The following is a 24,201-nucleotide window of genomic DNA, read 5'->3' on the forward strand; positions in this document are numbered from 1 at the left end:
TACATATGAATTTCCTACTGAGAAACAAATTCTTTGCATTTGACCCACTTACACGAATAATTCTCTGGTCTATTTTTAATATAATGCCTTGACGCATCTCTCCTTCAATGTGCTGCATTTTATTGGCAGGTCGGGATACGCTTTCTCCTTTTTATGAGCAATCACATCCAGGAACAGAAATATATGAGCAATTCCTTCCCCACCCCTCTGTCCCTTTCTGACGACCTACTTGCAATTTTTTCAGTCCTTTCCAATTTCCTGCTGACTAAAATGAAATAATGAAATGCTGGAATTACTCAGCAGGTCAAGTAGATTCTGTGCTGACTTTGGATATGTTTCATCAGAATTGCCTACGGCACAGTGGCGCAGCTGGTAGAGCTGCTGCCTTCCAGCACTAGAGACCCAGGTTTGATCCTGACTTTGGTGCTGCTTGTGTGGTTTGCACGTTTTTCATGTGACCGAATGGGGATGCTCCAGTTTCCTCCCACATCTCAAAGACGTGCAGGTTTGCACCTTTGTAAATTGACCTCAGTGAATTGCCCCTAGTGTGTAGGGAGGGAATGAGAGAGTGTGACAACATAGAAGTAGTGTGACGGGTGACGTTTCGGGTTGAGACCCTACTTCAGACTGACCCTCAGTTTGAAAAAGGGTCTCGACCTGACATGTCGCCTATTCCTTTTCTCCTGAGATGCTATCTGACCGGCTGAGTTACTCCAGCATTTTGTGTCTATGTTCAGTGTAAACCAGCATATGCAGTTCCTCCCTACACATAGAAGTAATGTGAATGTGGCATCAATGGTTGGCCTGGGCTGATAGGCCTGTTTCTAGGTGCTATGTCAAAACTATACTAATTAAAATGAGAAAAGGGAAGATTTGTAGCAGGGAAGGGATTATCTTGTGTGACCCAAGTATCTCTGGTTGAAGGCGAGTATAAATAGGAAGCAAAGTAGATTTGAAATTCTCAGGAGAGGAGAGGAGAGAACAAAAAGAGCAGTGGAAACGAGATACAAGGCTGGTTGTCAGAAAATATTGCTTGATGCTGAATTTAGAATGGTATGATGTGCCTTGTTGGAAAATGAGACATTATTGATTGAACATGTCAGGTTTCTTGCTGCAGCAGACCAAAGGTGAAGTGGGAGTAAGGTGGAACATTAAAGTGACAGCCTAGCTCTGCTTGCACACATGAGGTGACCTGTACAGTGGTCAACCAAGCCCTTTGAGTCTGAACTGATAGTTGTGCAAGTTTGGCTCCAGAGAGTAGGGTACATAATTCAGTGCTGAAGAGTCAAATTTAAAGGGCAGGGAAATACTCTTCATAGTGCTAGCATTTTCATTGCCCTTTTGCAAGAAACCATTGTATTGTGTTTCTTTTGTAACTTGCTTTCTGCTATACTGGAATGTAAGCTTGTAAGGGTCTGAGTAATGAATCTGAAGTGTTGCTTTAATAAACCATATATGCAGCCTACATGCAGCAAATAATTGCCCATCTCTTGCCGCCACACCCCCAAATTGGAGATTCAATGGTTTGGCAGTTAGCTTGCAAAGTGATGTTTACTGCATTTGCAACTTGCTGGAGCACATGGAATATTTATGTCAATAGTTTTTGTATTTAAGTGAATTAAACCCTTCGGAAATTATAAACATCCATAAGTCTAGAGAAGATGCCCAAATTCCGCAGCGTGCTGAATTTTTGGAGTTTTAAGCTGCTGTCCCACTTTCCTAAGTTAGCACAAATTCTCCCGAGTTTTCCCCTTGATTCAAACTCGGAGAATTACGGTAATAGCTAGCCGTAGGTACTCGTGGCTTTTTTTTTTACTCGTGGACATTTCTCAACATGCTAAAAAAACGTCCCGACTTGCCTGATGCCCCGAGTATCTGCGGCTGGCATTACGAGCCGCTACAGACTCGCTACGGACTTGCTACGGATATTCCCCGAGTTTGAATCAAGGGGAAAACTCGGGAGAATTTGTGAGTAACTCGGGAAAGTGGGACAGGGGCTTTACTGTAATATGGCAACTTTTTTTTCCCTGTGAATATCTGAATTTTTGAAACTATTTACAAAGTATACTGTCAGAAGATAATGTATCAATGTTTCATGGGTCGAAAATAGCTTAATTTCAGGACATCCTTCAAAGGTCCACAGTCGAGCGGATTTGGTGGATATTTCCGATCACCTGGCCCAGTGGTGTGACAAATTTGAATGACATTTGTCTCCTTCAAGGTCAATCAGGGCTGATTTATAACTGACAGCCTTGCTCATGGTTCCCACATCCTATAAAATAAAGCCAAAGATCTATAAATTCCACTTTGCATTTACTTGCAATTATCTACATCGGAGTACTTGTGACCCAGATTTGATCCTGACCTCTGGTGCTATATATATCGATCTCACATAGAAACATAGACAAATAGGTGCAGGAGAAGGCCATTTGGCCCTTCGAGCCAGCATCGCCATTCAATATGGCTGATCACCTAAAATCATCACCACGTCCCTGCTTTTTCTCCATATCCCTTGATTCCTTTAGTCCTAAGAGCTAAATCTAACTCCCTCTTGAAGGAGTTCTCCATGAAATCATATGGGTTTTCTCTGGGTGCTCTGATTTTCCTCCCATGTCCTAATATCACGCAGGCTCTTAGGTTAATTAGGAACTGCAATTAGTGTATGTGGGTCGAAGTGGTAACGGCAGGTACAATTTCAATGCTTAAAAACTATTTGGACTGGGGCACAAATAGACGGCTAAGAAGGTCATCAATTGATAATTATAAGGTGGAGATTGACAGATTCTTGGTTAGTAAGGGTTTTGGTTGTTATGGGGAGAATGGGGTTGAGAAAGAAAGATAGATCAGCCATGACTGATGGGTCAAATGGCCTAATTATGCTCCTGGTACTTGTGAACATGAAGAAAATATGGGACTAACTCGTGAAAGTTGTATCTTGAGTTATGAGAAGAGACTGGATAGTCTGTAATTCTTTTCTTTGGAGTGTAGGAAATTGAGGGATAACTTGATCAAAAGGCTCCTGATTGGCAAGTTTTTCACACAAAGGTCATGGGTATATTGAACGAGCTGCCAGATGAAAAGGTTGAGGTAGGTTGGCTTAGACAAGTTTGACCAAAGGGCCTGTTTCTATGCTGTTTCTCTATTAATCTAAAATACAAGACGTAAAATGATAGTAAGGCCTTGTGTGATGATTTGCGGGGATGATAGGAAACAAACCTGATGATAAAACCTGCAAATAAAACTGGCTTTGCTGGATATCAAAAAAACACTTTTTCCAGTTGTTATTAAAATATTTTAAACTTTAAGTTTAGAGATACAATATGGATGTTGTATCTCTGCCCACAAAGTCCACACCAACTCAGTGGGCCAAAGGGCCTGTGTCTTTCAATCAGACTGAACACATTGCGGTTCAAGTGCTCAAGGCATAAATAGAGACAACACATGTGCACACATGCAGATTTTAAGTCCAAATAAACATCTGAATGGAGAACTTTGATTTTGATTTTAATTGCAAGAAAGTAGAAAGAGTTGGCCTTGTCTTTGATCTGTGGAATTGTGTGCAATGATAAAAGGCAACTAATTGTAGCAGCAAGAGATACCATTGAGTGTTGCTTGAGACAGCAGCACCCCCCCCTCCACGTGTGACACCAATTAAGACTTGCATTCAACTTGGAATGAAGCCCAGAAAAATGTCCTGATAAACACACCAGTTTAAGCAGCAAACATTGCATTGTGTGTCAAGCAATCAGCAGAATCCAATGAGTTGTAGTACATTTTCTATTTCACACTTTAAATTTAGCAACCAAATCGCATTTTTGTGCAACCAGGGCTAAATCAAGTAATACTCCCAAGGCACCCTTTTTAAAATAAAAAAACACATTTGCATTTTGATATACATGAAACAGCAACTTCAAAGCATGTGACAAAATACAGTATTTGGAATAAAGTTGTTTGCCCCAGATTGTTTTGTTAATGCATCAGCAAAATGTCATTCATTACAAGGGCAGCACAAAGTAACAGCAGTAGAGTTGGTGCCTTACAGAGCCATAGACCCGGGTTTGATCCTGACCACAGGTGCTGTCTGTACGCTTTGTACGTTCTCCCCATGACCGGCGTGAGTTTTCTTCGGGAGCTCTGGTTTCCTCCCACAATCTAAAGACATACAGGTTTGTAGGCTAACTGGCTTGGTAAAATTGTAAATTGTTCCTAGTATGTGTGGAGTACAGCTGGTGTGTGGGGATCGCGAGACATCATGGACTCGGTGGGCCCAAGGGGCCTGTTTCTGCATTGTATCCCTAAACTAAACTAAAGCTACAGCACCATTTTTGTTTAATTGGGTAGACACCAGTCTGTAGATAAAGTCCAGTTCCACAAGACTGGGCTGTGGCATTTGTTGCCATTGGTTTATTGTTATCATGTGTACTCATGATAACTGATACCTTTGTTTTGGATGCTATCCAGATCATACCATACATGAATGAATATATCGGGTGATGCAAAAGTGAAAATAAACACAGCCCAATATAGTATGGAGAAAGCGCAGATTAAAAAATAAATACAGGGGCCGCAGTGAGGTTGATTGGAAGGTTCAGAGTAAATCTTTAAAATGTGTACATCTTCTCGCTGGGGCCCAAATGGAGGCTTGAAATTCTCAAATGTTTAAATGATGAATTGCTGTGCTAGGGTGATTTGGACTGGGGCATGAATAAAATGGGGCAGGATACGCGACTAACCTTTAAGAGTTATATCTTGAGTTATGAGAAGAGCTGACTAGGCTGGAATTCTTTTCCTAGCAGGATGGGAGGTTACTTGATTAAAAGACACCCGCTGAGCACATTTTTCACATAGCAGATGGTAGGTTTAAGGAACGAGCTGCCAGTTAAACAGGTTGAGGCAGGTACAACAGCATTTAAAGGACATTTGAAAATGTGTGTATAGAAAGATTCAGAGAGAGATATTGTCCAAATATGGGCAATTAGAACCAACTCGGACATCTTGATCCCAGATAGACATCTTGGTCTTCCTCCCAAAGTGTTCATACTTGGTTGCAATGCCTGTACCATCTGAAGAATTAACATTACAAATTGTCCACTGACATTTAATATAATTTTGGTTAGGAGTAACCCCTATGAAAGCAAGCGATGTTAACATATTCTGTTATGCTGCGGCAAGAAAAGGGCCTGCCCCACTTGTGCGTCATTTGGGTGACATGTAGGCGACAGCCGAAAAAGAGGTTGTCCCGCGTCGTGACGCATGCAGTGACGCGCGGTAAAGCACGGCGCTTCCCTGTCGCCCCAGGATTTTGGAATGTTCAAAAGGGATGGATTCAGTGAGAGTAGACTGAACTCCCCTCTCCCTTTCCCCGATGCCCCCCCATTTGTGGACCCAGCCTGTGACAGCTAGATCCCACTAATAGTATTGCACAAAGGCCACATCATCTGTTTTAGTAACATTGACTATGGGATAAATGCAGACTTTGGGAACAACACCTGCACCCCCCCCCCCTCTCCCCCCAGTCACAGGCTGGGGGGGGGGGGGGGCGTCGTGGAATGTAGGGGGGGGGGGGGGGGAGAATGGGGGAAGGGAAGGAGAGGGAGAGAAGGGGATGTGAGGGGAGGGGGGTAGAAGATAAGAGAAGAAGTGGAGCGGGGAGAAGGGAGGAGAGGGGGACGCCCCCCATTTGTGGACCCAGCGCGTGACAGCTAGATCCCACTAAGGGGGAGAAAAGTGGAGTGGGAAGGGAAGAAGTGGGAGGGGAGAAGGGTAGGGGGGAGTGGAGAAGGAGGGAGGGGGGGAAGACGGGATAGAGTTCAATCTACACTCACTGAATCCATCCCTGGTGATCGGATCTGGAAGCAGACCAATACATCTACAAATAAAACTGAACGACTCGGACATCTTTACATTTACACAATTGATTTTATTGTATTAAGTTTAATATATTAATGTTTAAAATCCATGCATTGAAGGAAGAATATTTTACAACCTCAACCCTAACCGGGCGTCACCCGATAACAGCATACGTCAGCGTGTATGTCGTGCAACTTGACAGTTTTACGGGCGTCAGTCACTGACGCTCCGCAGTCGCCCAAGTGGGACAGGCCTTTAAGAATATCATTGTTCTATCTGGTACAATAAAACACTCTTTTGGCTTTTTTTTTCACCACACCACAGCTGTGCTCTATGTTTTTGCAACATGAAATACCTACATGTGCATCGAGCAGGAACCGTGGACAATTAATTTTCTACAAGGAACCACTCGTCACTTTTCTCACGCTTTCAATTTCATCTTCAAGTACCTTCTGCTAGTAATACATTAGCTTAAAACAAGGCTGATTGGGGGCTTCTCTCATGCCTGCAAGAAGGAATGGTTAATTCCTCCTTCTCCAATAAAATAAATCATCACATTAGCATGTGTTGCTTGGACTTTGAGTCTGTGCTGTATGCATAGAATAATCTATCCAGTTGCTTATATTCCACCCATTTCTAGTTTGTTGCTCGACTCTGCAGTGAAACTGGGTTATGCGTCTTCAGTGATAGTACTAATAGCTCCATGGCATTTATTTCCCCGGCTGCTCTAGGGCCTCCTGCGGCCGTCTCCGCCAACACCACATCCCACGTGCTGTCCGTCGCCTCCCACAGCTATCCCTGCTATTCTGTGCACATAAGTCACTATGTCTTGTTCCCCAAGCTGATCACAGAACTATTCCAAGGAGTGAGTTCATAAGCCATTCACAGACACTAACTCTTGCTCGACTGGTCCTATTCACTGGAATTTAGAAGGATGAGAGGGATTATTGTAGAAACATCTAACATTCTTAAGGGATTGGACAGGCTAAATGCAGGAAGAATTGTTCCTGATTTTGGGGGCGTCCAGAACCAGGGATCATAGATTAAGAATAAGGGGTAGGCCATTTAAGATTGAGATGTGGAAAACCATTTTCACCCAGAGAGTTGTGAATCTGTGGGATTCCCTGCCACAGAAGGCAGTGGAGGCCAATTTACTTGATGTTTTCATGAGAAAGTTATTCTAACAGAATCAAGAGATAGGGGGAGAAAGCAGAAATGGCGTATTGAGTTCAAGTCAAGTCAAGATAGTTTATTGTCATGTGTCCCAGATAGGACAATGAAATTCTTGCTTGCTGCTGCACAACAGAATATTGTAAGCCAAAATACAGAACCGTTCAGTTAACATAAATAAGCAGATAAAGTGGAATAAGCTGTTACAGTTCATAGTCTGTTTAATAGCCTGATGGCTGGGGGGAAGCAGCTGCTTCTGAACCTGGATGTAACAGATTTCAGGCTCCTGTACCTTCTGCCTGATGGTAGCGGAGAGATGAGTGCGTGGCCAGGTTGGTGTGGGTCCTTGATGATGTTGGCTGCCTTTTTGAGGCTGCGACTGCGATAGATCCCTTCAATGGTGGGGAGGTCAGAGCCGATGATGGACTGGACAGTGGTTACAACTTTCTGCATCCTTTTCCGCTCCTGGACGCTCAAGTTGTCGAACCAAGCCACGATGCAACCAGTCAGCATGCTCTCTACTGTGCTATAAGTTTGAGAGAGTCCTCTTTGAAATACCGACTCTCCGTAGTCTTCTCAGGAAGTAGAGGTGCTGATGTGCTTTCTTTATAAATCTCCAAGTTTGTGGATGACATGAAGTTGGGGGACAGTGTTAGCTGTGAGGAGGATACTAGGAGGCTGCAGGGTGACTTGGATAGGTTGGGTGAGTGGGCAAATGCATGGCAGATGCAGTATAATGCAGATAAATGTGAGGTTATCCACTTTGGTGGCAAAAACATTGATCAGCCATGATCATATTGAATGGCGGTGCAGGCTTGAAGGGCCGAATGGCCTACTCCTGCACCTATTTTCTATGTTTCTATCAGTGTGCTGGGACCAGGAAAGATCTTCGGAAATGTGCATGCCTTGGAATTAGAGTTCTTGATCCTTTCCACCATCGTCCCATTGATATAAACGGGACTGTGGGTCCTTATCCTACCCCTTCCGAAGTCCACAATCAGTTCCTTGGTTTTGCTGGTGTTGAGGGCCAGGTTATTGTGCTGGCACCATTTGGTAAATCGGTCGATCTCATTTCTATACTCTGACTCGCCCCCATCAGTGATTTGTCCCACAACAGTGGTGTCGTCGGCGAACTTAATGATGGAGTTTGCACTATGTCCGGCTACGCAGTCATGAGTATAGAGTGAGTAAAGCAGAGGGCTGAGCATGCAGCCTTGAGGTGCTCCCGTGCTGATTGTAATCGAGGATGACGCATTTCCACCAATACGAACAGACTGTGGTCTGTGAATGAGGAAGTCGAGGATCCAATTGCAGAGGGATGCGCAGAGACCCAGATCTGAGGGCTTGGTAACCAGCTCGGAGGGGATGATTGTATTAAATGCCGAGCTGTAGTCAATGAATAACAGCCTGACATATGAGTTTTTGTTGTCCAAGTTGTCCAGAGTGGAATGGAGAGCCCGTGAAATTGTATCCACTGTTGATTTGTTATGGCGGTAAGTTAGAATGATCAGTCATCTTTTGAATGGCGGTGCTGGCTCGAAGGGCCAAATGGCATACTCCTGCACCTATTTTCTATGTTTCCATGTGAGATTGCAATCTGTAACTCATGTTACAGGTCCAGTTGATTAACTAGCAAATCATTTCCTAGTTTGGATGCAGATGAACACCCTTGCAAGAAAATGGATGACTTAACATCCAACCTCGAGGTCAAAAGTAGACCTAGTTGGTAGTTAATATGATCTAGGGTAACCTGGATATACTCTTGAAATTTGATCCTTTACACAAGTCAGGCTGTTTTAAAAAAAAAAAAAAAAAAAAAAATGTGTGAGTGTGATGCACTGAAGTTTGTAATTAACAGAAATTGCTGCTATTTGCATTTTGGGGCAATTGGCTAAGTTATGTCCTAATTCCAATCATTGGTGGTCTATTCACGGTACATACTCTAGGCCATTGCTAGATCACAGGAATGCGGCCAACATAATTGAAGACCAACCACGGTTATTCCTCCTCCCCTCTACTGTTGCATTAGCCAGAAGGCATTCACCAATACACTCGGAAACAGCTTCATCACCTCTGTTATCAGGCTTCTGAATGGTTCTTCCATAAGCTAGTGCACAGGCTGAATATCCTCCACCCCCTTGCTGATATCAGACTAGACATCTGGATTTATTGTGCTATAATACTGAGAATTAAATTCTGCATTCTCATAGGTTCATGTGATAGGAGCAGAATTTGGCAATTCGGGCCATCGTCTACTCTGCCAGTCAATCATGACTGATCTATCTTTCCCTCTTAACCCAATTCTCCTGCCTTCTCCCCATAGCTTTTGGCACCTATACTAATCTATAAATTTTGCTCTACCTAATTGTATTGATAACGAGTATTATCTGATTTGAATGGTGCAAAATTACTCCTTGTTGTACCTCAGTACATATGACAATAATAATAATAATCCAAAACCTTCAGAATTCAAAATTTGAAATGAAATGTGTTCTGCAAGCTCGGGCCGAATGTGAATTAATCGACTTTGAACATTGGCATGCTGTGATCATCTTAGTTGCCGTGTGGGAATTCTGTTCTTGGCATGGCGTGGCTAATCATTTTTTGAAAAGAAAGAGGCTGTTGACGATTAATAGTTCATAGTTCTCCCACTGGCCCGAAATAAACTCTGTATAATAAACAACTTGACAAAAATAGTTGTCATCTGACTTGTAATGTAGATCAAAATTCATGTTCCAGTAAATTAAACTAAATGAAGTTTTGTTTAAGAAAATGTAGAAATTAGCTATAAATTAAAGTGGAGGAGGGGAGATCGTGGCTTACCCAATCCCCTTTCTGCAAAAAAATGAATTTCAATTTCAGGAATCCAACAATCATTTCTTTCAACCTTCATATCACAATCTGAGCGACAATATTCATGTTCTTGATCATGATAAAGTTAGGCAGTTGAAAAGATGAACTTGATTAATTGAAAGATACAGTGTGCAAAACAGGCCTTTTTGCCCACTGAGGCCATGCTGACCATCGATCACCTATTTGCACACGTTCTATAATATCCCACTTTCGCATCCACTCCCTATATACTAAAGGCAATTTACAGAGGCCAATTAACGCACAAATCTGCACACCTTGAGGATGTGGGAGGAAACTCACATAGTCATTGGGATATCGCGCAAACTCCACAGCACCTGAGGTCAGGATCAAACTGGTGTCTTTGTCACTGAGAAACTGCAACTCTATCAGTTGTGCCTGTGTTTTTAGTACCTGGTCTTCCTGATCAATCTTGTACAGTAAAGTACATTTGAAATGTAGCTGCGTCATAACATGGAAGCAGCACCATCTGATCTTTGTACAGCAGGTCCCACAGACTAGCAATGACCAGTTTATTCCTGGAACACTCAAAGGGTCAGTATTTCTGAAAGTGCTGGAGAAAGTATGGTTGCTCTGAATGACCCTATACTGTTGTTCAGATGAAGACCCTGACTTTGTGTCACATTCAAAAGTTTACATCTTTCAACTATGTAGTTTCTTCCTGTTCTAGTGCTTTCCCTCTTGTGAAACTTTGTTCTGCATGGGATCATTATACATTGCATGTGGATGGTATAATGGTCTGGTCCTTGTTTTTATTGTGGCTACAGTGCCTCTGATCCATGAAATAATACACTTGCCCCATCCTACACACTAGGGACAATTTACTATTTTACTCAAGCTAATTAATCTGCAAACCTATACGCCTTTGGAGTGTGGGAGGAAATCGGAGCACCTGGAGAAATTCACAGAGAGAATGTAGAAACTCCGTACCGACGGCACCAGTGGTGAGGATGGAACCCGGGTCTCTAGCACTGTAAGGCAGCAACTCTACCGCTACGCCTCTATGCAACCTCATTCTAATTAGGAAATTGTTTTCTGACTTTTTGCTACAGTGATATGAAGACTTTAAAAGTTGGGGGAAAAAAAAGTTAAAAGACACAGTCAATGCATCTGCAGCCTGAAACACCAAGGTCACAAGGTCTATTTGCTCTTGGAACCTATTTGCACTCAGCCATAGGTCAATTACAAATTGTTCCAATAACATGAGCATTTGTGGCCTTTGCCCAATGGTGTCTGTCTTGCTGTGAATAGACTTTTATTTTGAAGGTGGGCTTGTGGTTATCAAAATATGCTTTAATTTGGACTCGTAAATGGTCAAAGTATATAAAAGTAAAATAAGTAGAGAACTCTCAGTGATTTCTTTCCATTTTGGGTATGTTAGTGTTGGCACATTTGTCACCACAGCACAATTGACACCATTCTTGTTGGAGACGGGGTGAAACAGCACTCTGGTTGTGCACCACATAACTTTCATTGCGATACCGGTGTGGAGGGAGCACTTGGCTGTCATAGATGCTCCGTTTCAGAACCAGGCTTGAATCGTGAGTCAAGAGTGTTTTAATGTCAAATGTCCCAAACAGAGCAACAAACTTCTTATTTGCAGCAGCACAATAGAATATGTAAACGTGGTACTCTGTAAACCATACAATAGACCAAAAAAAGTTGTTTTGATATATATGCACATCATACACATGTTGTATATAATACATACACACATATAATAGATACAGATGCATGTGTACACATGTGCGCTTGCGCATACATGCGGACACATATTATTGTGTGTGTGTCAAAAAGGCAGAGTCAATGCCCCAAGTCTATGTGGTTCAGAGGCTATTTGGAGGTTGCAGTGTTTAATAGCATGATGGCTGTGGGGAATCAAGGACATCTGTCCAGGTATAGAGGAAAAAAGCTACTACAAGGTACTCCCAGTACTACTACTCCCCGACATCCATAAAATGCTGGAGCAACCCAGAGGGTCAGGCAGCATCCCTGGAGAATTGACTTAATAAGGGTCCCAACCCGAAAAGTAATCTAATAATTTTCTCCAGACATGCTGCCTGAGCCATTGAATTACTCCAGCATTTTGTGTCCATCTTTGGTATAAAACAGCATCTGCATTTCCAAGTTATTCTATTCTCCTAGATCCTGGTGGTACAGTTGCATCAATCCTGACTTCTGTACCTTGGCGAACGTGACAATAGTAAACTTCAGTTACATTGGGCATTGAGCTATATTTGGAGTAGATTTTGGATAACATTATCTCCTTTATCTGAGGAAATATATATGTGCTGAAAGTAGTTTGCAGCAAATATCTATGAGAATAGGCAGTTTATAACTTGTATAAATAACAGTTGAAGAGGCCAAAGATGGGTGTGTGTGTGTGTAAATATTGAACCTTTGGAGCTTTTTCTTACCTTGAAAGGCAATGGAAGCAGTAAATTGAATATTTTTTTAACGCAAAGATTGTTGGTAAGAAAGTGGGTGAGAGGTTATCATAGGCAGGAATCCAGAAATAAGGTCACGTGGATTGGCTTTGATCTTTTAAATGACGAATGTGTGCAAGTGGCTGCCTGGCCAACTCCTGCTCCTAATTTGTACGTAAATATATGTCAGTGAAATCTAATAACACATTCTTGAGAACCTTCTTGGCAGATACCGCCACTGGAGGAGTAGAGGTGGCCTGTATAGACACTTTAAAGCAGAAATTGATACGTGTGAGAGCCAGAGAGATGGGAGGTACTGGGGTCGGAGAAGGCGTGTGAGGAGCATTAACATCAATCCACACGAGTTGAGGTTAGTTTCTCCAGGTAATGACCAGTAATGCTATGGCTATCAGTACTAGAGTGCATCCCTGTGTCGCATTGGTAGAGTTTCTGACTTTCAGTGGCAGAGACGCTGACTCCCTGCAACTGTGTGATTTTCCCCTGGGTGCTCCGGTTTCCTCCCACATCCAAAAGATGTGCAGTGTTTGTAGGTTAATTGGCTTTTGTAAATTGTCCCTGGTGTGTAGATTAGACCTCATGTACGGGTGATCGCTGATCGGTGTGTACTCGGTGGGCAGAAGGGCCTGTTTCTGTGATGTATCTCTAAATGAAACAACCTTTGTCCAAGATTCTAATGTCTACAGTCAAGAGTGTCAAGAGTGCTTTATTGCCATTTGTCCCAGATTGAACAATGAAATTCTTACTTGCTGCAGCACAACAGAGTGTGTAAACACATGTGCGGATGTGGCACCGACAGACGAGAAGCCAAAGCAAAGAAGTGGAAGCCAAGGAACCAAATGGAAACGAGGCTGAAACTCCAATAAATCGAAAGATTACGAAGACAAAACGCCTACTAACCAAAAGGATGGGCCGCCTACATGCAAACTAACTGAAAAGGCGGGACGCTTAAAAGCCAACGAACCAAAAAGCTGTGTCACCTAAAAGCAAACATACCGAATGGCCGCTCTGTCGAAACGCTGCCTACACGCCAAAGGACTGACTGCCGCTCAACAGAAAAGTCCAGTAACGGACATGACGTTGCCGGGGGGCGGGACTTGTCATCGATTGGTCCTGACCCCCGCGTCCATCACATCACTGTGAAGGGATGAACATTGTCCCACACCTCCGCTTCACCTGACCCACAGCCCAAGGAGGGTGGCCGTTGGAGAGTGGGAGCTGTCCCGAGGGATGCGCACCTTCGGCCGCTTTCAGCTTGGTGCTTGGGTTCAGATTGCCCAGTCACCTATGGCTTGTGTGGGAAAAGGGCCCCCACGTTTCCGTCTCTCCCTTCTCTCTCTCACTCCCTTCTCTCTCTCACTCCCTTCTCTCTCTCTCCCTTCTCTCTCTCTCTCTCCCCCCTCTTCTCTCTCCACTCTTCAGCAGAGAGGAAACTGGTAAAAATTAGTGATCTGATCTACTTCTACAGGACAGAAAGGTTTGGAACTAAAATGAAGGAAACAACAACCCTTCTCAAGCTCAGAAGGCAGTGAGAAATCGAGCGCCTAATCAAAGAGAGAAGGGACCTGAGGAAAGGGTGGACGAAATCCTCACTGGAGGAAAGAGTGGGCATCAACCTCCTGCAAGTAGATCTAAAGGAATGCCTGGGAAGACTGCGGAGAGCAGAAACCCTCAGAAATCGACGCAAGAAGAAGGAGAGGGCAAGAACATCCTTCTACAGATTTGTGAAAGGACTCTTCACAAAGGAAAAGAGCGGGTCACTTAAGGTGTCAAAGAGGGAATTGGAGGACCACCGGAAATCAACATACACAGACAACCAAAGATTTGATAAGAGGGGGATACCTCCAGACATGCCACCCATTCCTCAACCAGCACACCAGTTGGACGACAGCCTCCCAAGGTGGAGCGAAGTCGAGAAAGCTGTGAGGAAGGCAAGGGCAGCTTCAGCTCCAGGACCAAACGTAGTTCCATACCGGCCGTACAAAATGCTCCAAATTTTCTACGGCTCCTATGGAGGCAAATGGAGGAGGAGGAGCCATCTTGGGGAACGGTTGCTAACCAGCAGCCGTCCGTTTACTTCACTATTTTTGTTGTAGTTTTAATGAGTCCTGTGCTTTGTTTGTGGGAGAGATAGACTTTTTAATGTGACGTAGGGGGTAACAATATTTCTAGGTCCCTACCTGGTCGATGAAGCAGCTTTTTCTCCGGGCTGCCCCGTCGACCCGTCCTCGTGGCCTACCAGCGGGCGTGGAGCGCCGTTTCCTGGCGGGGACCGCCCAGCACCTCGGCTTCGGTGGCGGCACAGCGTTGGAGTGCTATCGCGGAGCAGAGCGGGCGATGCCTTGCCTGGGTCACCGCGCTGGATTGACGCGCTGGAGCTCCGGTGAGCTATGACCGCCGAGTTCATCACCTCCGGGCTGCGGGTCTGCGGAGCGGGCGGCGCCGACTTCAACATCGGGAGCCTGGGAGCTCCAAATCGGCGCGGCCTTGTCGGCTTCGGAAGCGGCCGTTCCAGGTGGCCCAGCCGCTGAGAGGACTCTCCCGACGCCGGGACAACAGCACCCGGCCAGATCGGCCAGGAACATCGGGCCTCCGTAGAGGCAATAGCGGAGGCCTCAATAGGCCTGACTTTGGGAGAACTGGGGATGGGGACTGGACATTGTGCCTTCCCCCACAGTGGTAACCATTGTGGGGGGATGATTTTTTGTGTGTAAGTGAATATTTTAGTTTGTGTCCAAGATGGCTTTCGGAAGGGAGCGTGTACGCTGGCGCAGTTTAGCTGCCGCTGCTCTCTCTTCACAATGTGTTTTTGAATTTTTTTGTCTTTGGATCGAATTATGTCTTTAATTTGTGTATTGGTGATGTCTTTACCAGTCCGGTGGGCGGCGCGACTCGCGTCACAGCGGCCTCTGCAGTCTGTCTGTTTTTTTGTTATTTTTTTGTCCCGTTTTAATGTAGTTTTTATTTTTTTGATGGGGTATGTGTGTGTGTGGGGGGCGGCGGGTGGGGGGGGGAAACTTTTAAAATATTTCCCCTGCACAGAGAACCCGACCTTTCCCTGTCGGGTCTCCGTTGTCGTTGGGGCCTAGCACTGTGGAGCGGCCTCCAGCAGGAACGTCCTGGGGCTCCAGTCACGGAGCTGCGGAGCTACTCACCATCGTACAGCTGGCCGAGTCCGGAGCGGGTGGAGCGGTGGTGGCGCGCTGCTGCGACCCGACCCTCGGAGATTCGGAGGCTCCAACCGCAGGTCTGGTAGACAGCAACACCGGGAGCCCACGGGTCCCTGCTGGGAGACCGCTTTTCAGGGCTTCCGCAACGGCGACTTCTCCCGCCCGAGTAGCGGGGTCGAGGATGACCTGGAGCGGGGCCTGACATCATCTCCCGGCGTGGCTTCAACGGCTGCGGGACTTTGCTAGCGCCCGCTCAGGGCTCCAACAACAAGACCCGGAGCGTGGCCTTGCACCCACCACCCGGCGCGGCGTTAATGGCCGCGGGACAATTGTTGTCGCCCGCTGGGGGCTCTGACTTGGGCTCTGACTTTGACTCTGACATCAGGGGGAGAGGGAAGTGCAGGGGAGAGAAGTTTTTTTTTTGCCTTCCATCACAGCGAGGAGGAGATGCGCTGTGATGGATGTCTGTGTGGTACTGTGTTGTGTCTTGGGTCTTTTTTTTCTTGTATGTATGACTGCAGAAACAACATTACACTTGAGCCTCTATGAGGTTCAAGTGACAAATAAATTGTATTGTATTGTATTGTATTTATTATTTATTTTACTCCGTTTATATGTTTTTTTACTCTTGTTAATTTCTGTAAGGTGTCCTTGAGACTTTGAAAGGCGCCCACAAATAAAATTTATTATTATTATTATTATTATTAAATGAAGATAGCATGGAAAAAGCAAACCATCCCAAAAGCATGGCGAAGAGCAGGGGGAGTGGTGATCGCCAAAGAAAAAGATGCCTCAAACATCGACCAATTCTGGCAAATCATTCGCTTGAATGTTGAAGGGAAGATCTTCTTTAGCATTGTTGCTCAAAGGATGATAACCTACCTGATAACCTACCTGAAGCAGAACAACCTGATTGACACGTCGTTACAGAAAGCTGGTATACCAGGCTTCTCTGGATGATTATATGTATGATATGGCATCAAATCCAGTCTGCAAAAAGGGAAGGAAGAGATCTGCATGTCTTATTCCTGGACCTAGCCGATGATTTTGGATCTGTTCCCCATTCTCTCCTCTAGACTGCCTTTGAGTTCTTCCATGTGTCAAAGACCATTACAAACTGGTCAGAGACTACTTCCAAGATTTGCAATTCTGTATTACAACAACAGAATTGGAAGTGATCATCCGAGCCCCCAAATGGGTCGTAGGAGGAAAGCGGATGCAGTCTGGCAGTTACCTCCCATTCGCGCCTACATGGATGACATGACCACCCTGACCTCAACCATTGCATGTACCAAGCACCTGCTGGAAAAGCTTCATGCGAACATAACTGGGGCCCGGATGAAGTTGAAACCCAGCAAATCCAGGAGCATATCCATCATCGGAGGAAAAATTGTAGACAAGCAATTCCACATTGATGAAACACACATTCCAATGGTGTCAGAGCTGCCAGTCAAGAGTTTAGGACGATGGTATAATGCAAGCCCCAAAGACTCAGACCAGTGTGACCAACCAAGGGAAAAAAACATCAAAGGCCTTGCTAGCATTGACAAGACCTCGCTTCCTGGTAAGCTAAAACTGGCGCCTGCAGTTATGGATTGCTCCCCCGTTTAATGTGGTCTCTGACGGTCTATGAGGTCCTCATCACCAAAGTCGAGAAGCTGGAGAGGACAGTCAGTTCATAAATCAAGAAGTGGCTTGGCCTCCTGAGTTGCCTCAGCAATATCGGCTTGTATGGACACAGCGCTCTGGAACTGCCTCACAGAAGAATACAAATGCACCAAAGTGAGGCTGGACATGACCCGAACTAGACGATGCTGTACGAGCGGCTGCTCCCAGACTGGATGCCATGAGAGGCTGTACAGCAAGCAAAATCTGCTGAGTTCCTTCCTCCTGTACAGTTCTAGCAGAGGGATTGTACAGAGTTGGTCAGGGGAGGCAGAGTAACGTCTTCACAACTGTTTGGAGTTGGTAGACTCGGTAATGTTCACGGACTCTGCACTGGACTCGACTGACTATGCCAGAGTTGTTAATGACTTCATAATGAAATATGTGGATAAGGGGTTCCTACCACTACCATCTGAATGTTCCCTAACGAGAAGCCTTGGATAAGCCAGGAGGTTTGCAATCTACTGCGGACAACACCTGTTGCAGGCAAGTGGGAATTGTGTAGATAGGACATGTTGGTCAGTGTGGGCAAGTTGGGCTGAAAGGTCTGTTTCCACACTGACTCTATGATCAACTCGGTGGAGTTTTTGTGGATGCCTTCAACTTTCACCACAACAGTCCATATGTCAGGCCATTATTCAACCTGTAAATCTAGTACCATTTCCCATGTTCTACCTATTGTACTTGCCTTTTGCTTGGTTGCACTTATGTATGGTATGATCCAATTTGATTGAATAACATGCAAAACAACGTTTTTCACCGGGCCTCGGTACAGGTGACAATAATAAACCTAAACTTAATCCACCCCTTAAACTGCTCTTCAAACTCTGGGAACTGGAGGCCAAGGAACTGCAGATGCAGGTTTAACAAAAAAATAGACTCAAAATACTCGAGTAACTTGAAGAGTCAGGCAGTATCTCAGGAGAACATGGATAGGTGAGATTTCAGGTTCTTCAGACTCAAAGACTTCATGTTCTCCTGAGGTGTGGCCTGATCTGCTGAGTTACTCCAACACTTTGTTCTTTTTTGTAAACCAGCATCTGTAGTTTCTTGTTTCTACATTTGTAAAACTCTTCTATTTTCTGAGCAGATAAAATTTCTAACAAAATAGAACATTGCACAGTGCACACAGCCCACCATCTGCACTGACCACAATGCCAGTCTGAACTAATCCCAGCTGCTGGAACACGGTTCATATTCCACTTCCTTGCCTGTTCATAGATCTGTCTAAATGCTGCCTGACCTGCCGAATTACTCTAATGCTTCATGGTAACTGTGTCTCTGCTTCGACCTATGCATCTCCTGCATTTAGAGTGTTGTGTTCAGTTCTGGGACCCATGTTATAGGAAAGATGTTTTCAAGTTGGAAAGGGTGCAGGGAAGATTTACAAGCATGTTGAGGGTCTGGGCTGTAGGGAGCGGTTAAGCAGGCTAGGACTTTATTCCTTGGAGTGCAGGAAGATGAAGGGTGATCTTATAGAGAAGTATAACGTCATGAGAGGAATAGATCGGGCGGAGTCCCTTGCCCAGAGTAGGGCGGGAATGAGTGAGCATAGGTTTAAGGTGAAGGAGAAAATAATTTATAGGAATCTGAGGGGTAACTTTTTCACACAAAGGGTGGTGGGTGTATGGAACCAACTGACGGATGTGGTAGTTGAGGCAGGGACTGTCGCAACATTTAAGAAACAATGGGTACATGGATAAGACAGGGTTAGATGGATATAGGCCAATTGCTGGCAGGTAGGACTAGTGCCAGTGTGGATGGGACATGTTGGTCGTTGTGGGTAAGTTGGGCTGAAGGGCCCGTTTCCATGCTCTGACTCTGACTATGAATAATGAACTGGATCCTTGACTTTGCCATCACAGACCTGAATCAGCGCAAATTGCCAACACTAACTCAATGACCATCAGCACAGGGGCACCTAAGCACAGCTTACTCAGTCCCTTACTCTGCTCTCTCCAAAGGGTTTGGGTTAGGCATTGACAATGATCGGTAAATCATGGGTATTGACCCCTCTGTCATCAAAGGGATTAAGAGGAAGCCCTGCCTCAAGAAGGCACCTAATGTAACCAAAGACCCACAACACCCTGACCACGTTCTTATCTAGCTGCTACCACCAGGAAGAAGGTATAGGAGTTTGGGAATCCTTACCACCAGGTTCACAAACTGCTTCACCCCCCCCCCCCACATCTACCATCAGACTCTTGAACCACTTCCAGCTCCGTGCCAATCTTCTATGGACTTTGCACTATTAAGTTTGCACTGCACACTTTGGCTTGCGTGGTTTACCTAGAATAACATAATTTATTATATATCCTTTTGCATTTAATGCGCCTGTAAACAGCAGCAGTAAGAATTTCATTGTTCCATTCCCAGTACATTAAACACGCTTGACTCATTGTATGGCTGGTCTATCATATTTAATATGGATAAGAAGTTTCCTCTCATAGCAAAAAGACTATGTAGGAATATTTTTTAGCAGTTTCCAATTGCCTGAGGAGGAGGATGCTCTTTATCAGTATGACTTTGACTCGTTTAGAAAAACAAACTTTTAAAAAATATCATTTATTTTCAAGTCTGAAGAAGGGTCTCAACCCGAAACGTCACCTACACCTTCGCTCCATAGATGCTGCCTCACTCGCTGAGTTTCTCCAACATTTTTGTCTACCTTCGATTTTTCCAGCATCTGCAGTTCTTTCTTAAACATATTTTCAAGTTGTTTGTTTTCCAAAATGGGTGCATTTAGCTCGAACAAGAATTTCTCCAGGTAATTCCAGAGTGGTGGGCAGGTGGCGCAGCGGTTAAGTTGCTGCCTTACAGCGCCAGAGACCTGGGTTCGATCCTGACCACGGGTGCTAAATATACGGAGTTTGTACGTTCTTCCCGTGACTGCATGGGTTTTCTTGGGGTGCTCCAGTTTCCTCCTACACATCAAAAAACGTGCAGGTTTGTAGGTTAATTGACTTCGGTAAAAATTGCAAAATTGGCCCTGGTGTGTTGGATAGTGCTGGTGTACAGGGTGATCGTTGGTTGGTGTGGGCTCAACGGCTTATTTCAACGCTGTATCTTTAAAAGTAAAAGTAATGCCCAGCCAAATAGTAAATGTTTCTTTTGAGTAGACTTTTAATTTGGTCTTTCAGCTTATTTTAAAACTTCCTTTCATCGTTTGGAGAAAGGCCAAATGCCTGTTCTATTCTGAAGGTAGACTCAAAGTGCTAACGCAACAGGTTAGGCAGCATCTCTGGAGAAAAAGTATGGGTGACGTTTCAGGTCGGGATCCTACTATAGACCGGCCTCAGTCCGACCCGATATGTCACCCATCCTTTTTCTCCAGAGAGGCTGCCCGACCTGCTGAGTTACTCCAGCACTTTGTGTCTTATCTTTGGTATATACCAGCAGCTGCAGTTCCTTTCTACGTGCATTCTATACTACCAGGGAATGAAAGGGTAGCATGGCACCGGTATCTTGCATGATCCTGAGAGATCCAGAGCACTTTTGAAACTCCCTTTCTTTGCATTAGAATGGCCCACAATGTCTGTGCCGAACATGATGCCCAGAACAATTCTTACCTGCTTGCACATAATCCATATCCCTCTGTTCCCTGCATATCAATGAGCTCATCTAAAAGTCTCTCAAATGCTACTATTGTATCTGTGACAGCATGTTCCAGGCACCAACCACCCTCTGTGTAATAATTTAAAAAAAATGTTCTTGCACAGTTCCTTTAAACTTTGTTCCACGCCTTAAAGCTATGCCCTTTAGTATTTCATTTTTCTATTTTGGGAACAAGGCTCTAACTGTTTATCCTAACTATGCTGCTTAATATTTTATAAACATCTGTCAGGTCTCCCCGAAACCTCTGTTGCTGAGAAAACCATTCTGGTTTCTTTGGATTTTCTTTGCATTTTCTCTCAATTGCAGCACAATTGACTGTGCTCTTTGCTGCCAAAGTATTAGTCTCTAGAATCCGCTTCCTAAACTACCAAATTGATTTCCCAATCTCATTTAACTAATTCCTGGACTAAACCTCAAATTTGTTTTTCCTGTGGATGTCAAATCTTGCTTGAAGCCCATTCCTCTTAATCACTACGATGTTTAACTTTGTTGAAAGCACTAAATAAATGTTTTAATATTACTGCTTGTTACATCTATGTCACTGCTATGTTCTTTTTTTAATGCGGTTTAGTCATTGCTGACAGGACTAACATTTATTATCCAGCTTTAATTACTCTTTCTTGAGTCAACCACATTGGCCACATGACATTGAGAAAAGATTGGGTAAGGACCACAGAGACTTGGAAGTACTCCAGTACTTTGTGTGCATCTGCATTTCCATACATCTCAACAAATTATTGACGTCTGTTTGCTCTTGACATTTGGGCAAAAAAATTAAAAGACTCGCTGAACCATAAAGGCTGTCAGGATAAAGTGACTGCCGACTTCCAGAAAATAACAATAGTCACTGCCCCTTGAGAAGCATCCTGCATAGGGGAGCTGTTTTGACCACATCAAGAAACACAGTATCTCTGGAGAACATGGATAAGCGACTTTTCGGTTCGTAATTCTTCATCAGACCCAAGTAGTCTTCCCTTAGCGAACCAGATGGGGCCGCGCTGTGCATCTGGCAGTTTTGTGATGTCTTTTACTCAAACTGGAGGCAGCATAGCGGTGCAGCTGGTAGAGCAGCCACCTCATGGCACCAGAGACTCTGGTTCGATCTTGACCTCGGCTGCTGTCTGTGTGGAGTTTGCACCTTCTCCCAGTGACTGCAAGGTTTTCCGCTTGATGCTCCGGATTCCTCCCACATCCCGTAGATGTGTGGGTGTGTAGGTACATTGCCCCTAGTGTGTAGAGTTTGGATGAGAAAGTGGGATAACATAAACTAGTGTGCACGGGTGATGGTTGGCATGGATTTGGTGGGCTGAAGGCCCTGTTTCCACACTGTATGTCTAAACTAAACAAGATCTTCTATGCATTGCAAAGTCCACACAGGCAATTTTCCCAGCTTTATAAATAGTTGATGGATAGAAATTGCACAGGTGCCATGTGAAGGAGAGTGGGAGGAATTCTCTGCTGCTATTGTGGATAGAAATGTGGCATATTTATCTGACTGAGGGATAGGCTGTCCCTTGTAACATTTCCAAAAGTTTTGTATATTGAACCACAGTTACATGCCTGAGACTTTTTTCCCCCCCAAAAAGCCTAGTTTAGTCATCAAATACATGAAACTATTTGTAATTGTTCTTAAATTTAGAAGTAATCCCAATAGTTTTTGGTGTAATGGTGCTGTGGACCACTTAACCTTGTATTTCACAACACGTGTCTGCTTCTATCTTCTGTAGCCACAGCAGATGCTGATTAATGTTAATATTATATGCTTCTGGTATGGTTGCCAGGGAGATTTGGCTCAATGTCTGACCTTCTGTTTCTGCAATGAAATTTGATTTTGTTTTTACAGCTAACCAGATCGTGTTATTTCCATCTTGTTAAAAAATGTATTGAATTAGCACGCTTGAATCCCGCTGATTTATCTTGGACTTGTTACAACTGTGTGATTGACCGCCATATTTTTCCCTTTCCACCTGCCCGTACCTTTCCTTTTCCCTAGTTCACGGAGGAGTACTTGAAGAAGATCCCAATGAGCGAATTTCCTCGCGTGATTGTAATCTGCGATGGCTCATGTGGTGAGTCGAGTTCCGTGCTTGGAATCAGCTCGGATTACATTGTGGAGTCGTGCAATGCTTACGGTGCCAACGCTGCCTTGGAAAGAGCTGATCAGCGGCAGGTACCCTTTCACGGAGCGTTACGGTTTTCCTGTTTTCTGTGCAGTCAATTTAAAGATACTTCCACATTGATCACCGTCTAATAATGTACTCTAGAGATAGACACAGAATGCTGGAGTAACTCAGTGGGTCAGGCAGCATCTCTGGAGAAATGGAATAGGTGACGTTTCGGGTCGAGCCCCTTCAGTCTGCGGTCAGGAGAGAGGGAAACTAGAGATATGAAGAGTTGCAAAGAACAAATGAATGAAAGTTATGCAAAAGGATAAATCAAATGTATGCTGTGTGTAGGTTGGCTTGGAGTGTCAGGAAGTTCTGGGGATTCTGTGTCAAGTGTACAACATTGCAGGAATGTTGCCTGCCCTGCAAAATAAGCCACTGATTTTTCAACTAAATTTAGGCAAAACAGAAGCAAAACTATAAGTTGCTCTGTTTGTCTGCTACAACTTTTTGGACATAACTATCGCTGTAAATCGATAAACACAAATTTGCTCCATGGTGGTGCCTGAATGCAAGTTAGTTAGAAATATTTGCTGGATCACTTTGTATCTATCACGAACATAGAAATGCTTGGGTTTAGGTTTATTATTGTCACGTGTTCGTAGGTACAGTGAAAAGCTTTGTTTTGCATGCTATCAGATCAGATAATACTCTGCGTAAATATATTCTGGTCAAACTCCAGTGCAAAGGAGAAGATACAGAATGTAGAATATGATTCTCGGCATTGTAGAGTACCAATTCTTTGGACAAAGTCCAGTGTCCGAAATAGTGGTAGAGGTGAATCGGGCGATACCACAGCTTTTGGGTACTGTCTGATTTCACCTCTACCCCAATGCATATGGTATCTCATCTTTATACAGTCAGATTGAAGAGATTAATATGATTGATTCCCTGTACTCCTCTGGTTCAGGCAATACCAAGGATTCATTGCCATCTGAGTGAAGAATACTTTTGTTCCTCTCAGTCCAAAATGGCCTAATCCTCATCCTGAAACTGGTTCTCTGCTCTTCAGCCCAGGGAAATAGTCTTGCTCCATCTAGCCTGTTAAGCCCTTTGAGATTTGTGTATATTTTGGCACGATCTCCTCGCACTAAATTCGAGAATTTAATCCTAGATTACTAAAGGGAAAAAAATACATCTATACAGAGATATACAGCATCGAAACAGTCCCTTCAATCCAAAGAGTCCACGCCGAGCAGCAATCAACCCGTTCCGAACACTAGCACTGTACTACACACTACGGACAATTTA

The 24,201-nt window shown here is 44.3% G+C and overlaps 1 protein-coding gene across 2 annotated transcripts in view; it reads left to right on the plus strand.

The window, feature by feature from the left end:
* Positions 1-24,201, plus strand: part of si:dkey-234i14.6 (uncharacterized) — a 74,635-nt gene that overhangs the window by 8,055 nt on the left and 42,379 nt on the right. Inside the window, exon 2 of one of the 2 annotated variants that reach the window (XM_055648840.1) lies at positions 22,779-22,955. The exons of the other annotated variant lie outside the window; for it this stretch is intronic. Within the exon in view, the coding sequence (XP_055504815.1) occupies positions 22,779-22,955 (177 nt within the window). The remainder of the gene's footprint in view (positions 1-22,778; positions 22,956-24,201) is intronic. 2 annotated transcript variants of the gene reach the window in all.

The sequence above is a fragment of the Leucoraja erinacea genome, chromosome 17, assembly GCF_028641065.1.
Source record: "Leucoraja erinacea ecotype New England chromosome 17, Leri_hhj_1, whole genome shotgun sequence".
NCBI lineage: Eukaryota > Metazoa > Chordata > Chondrichthyes > Rajiformes > Rajidae > Leucoraja > Leucoraja erinaceus.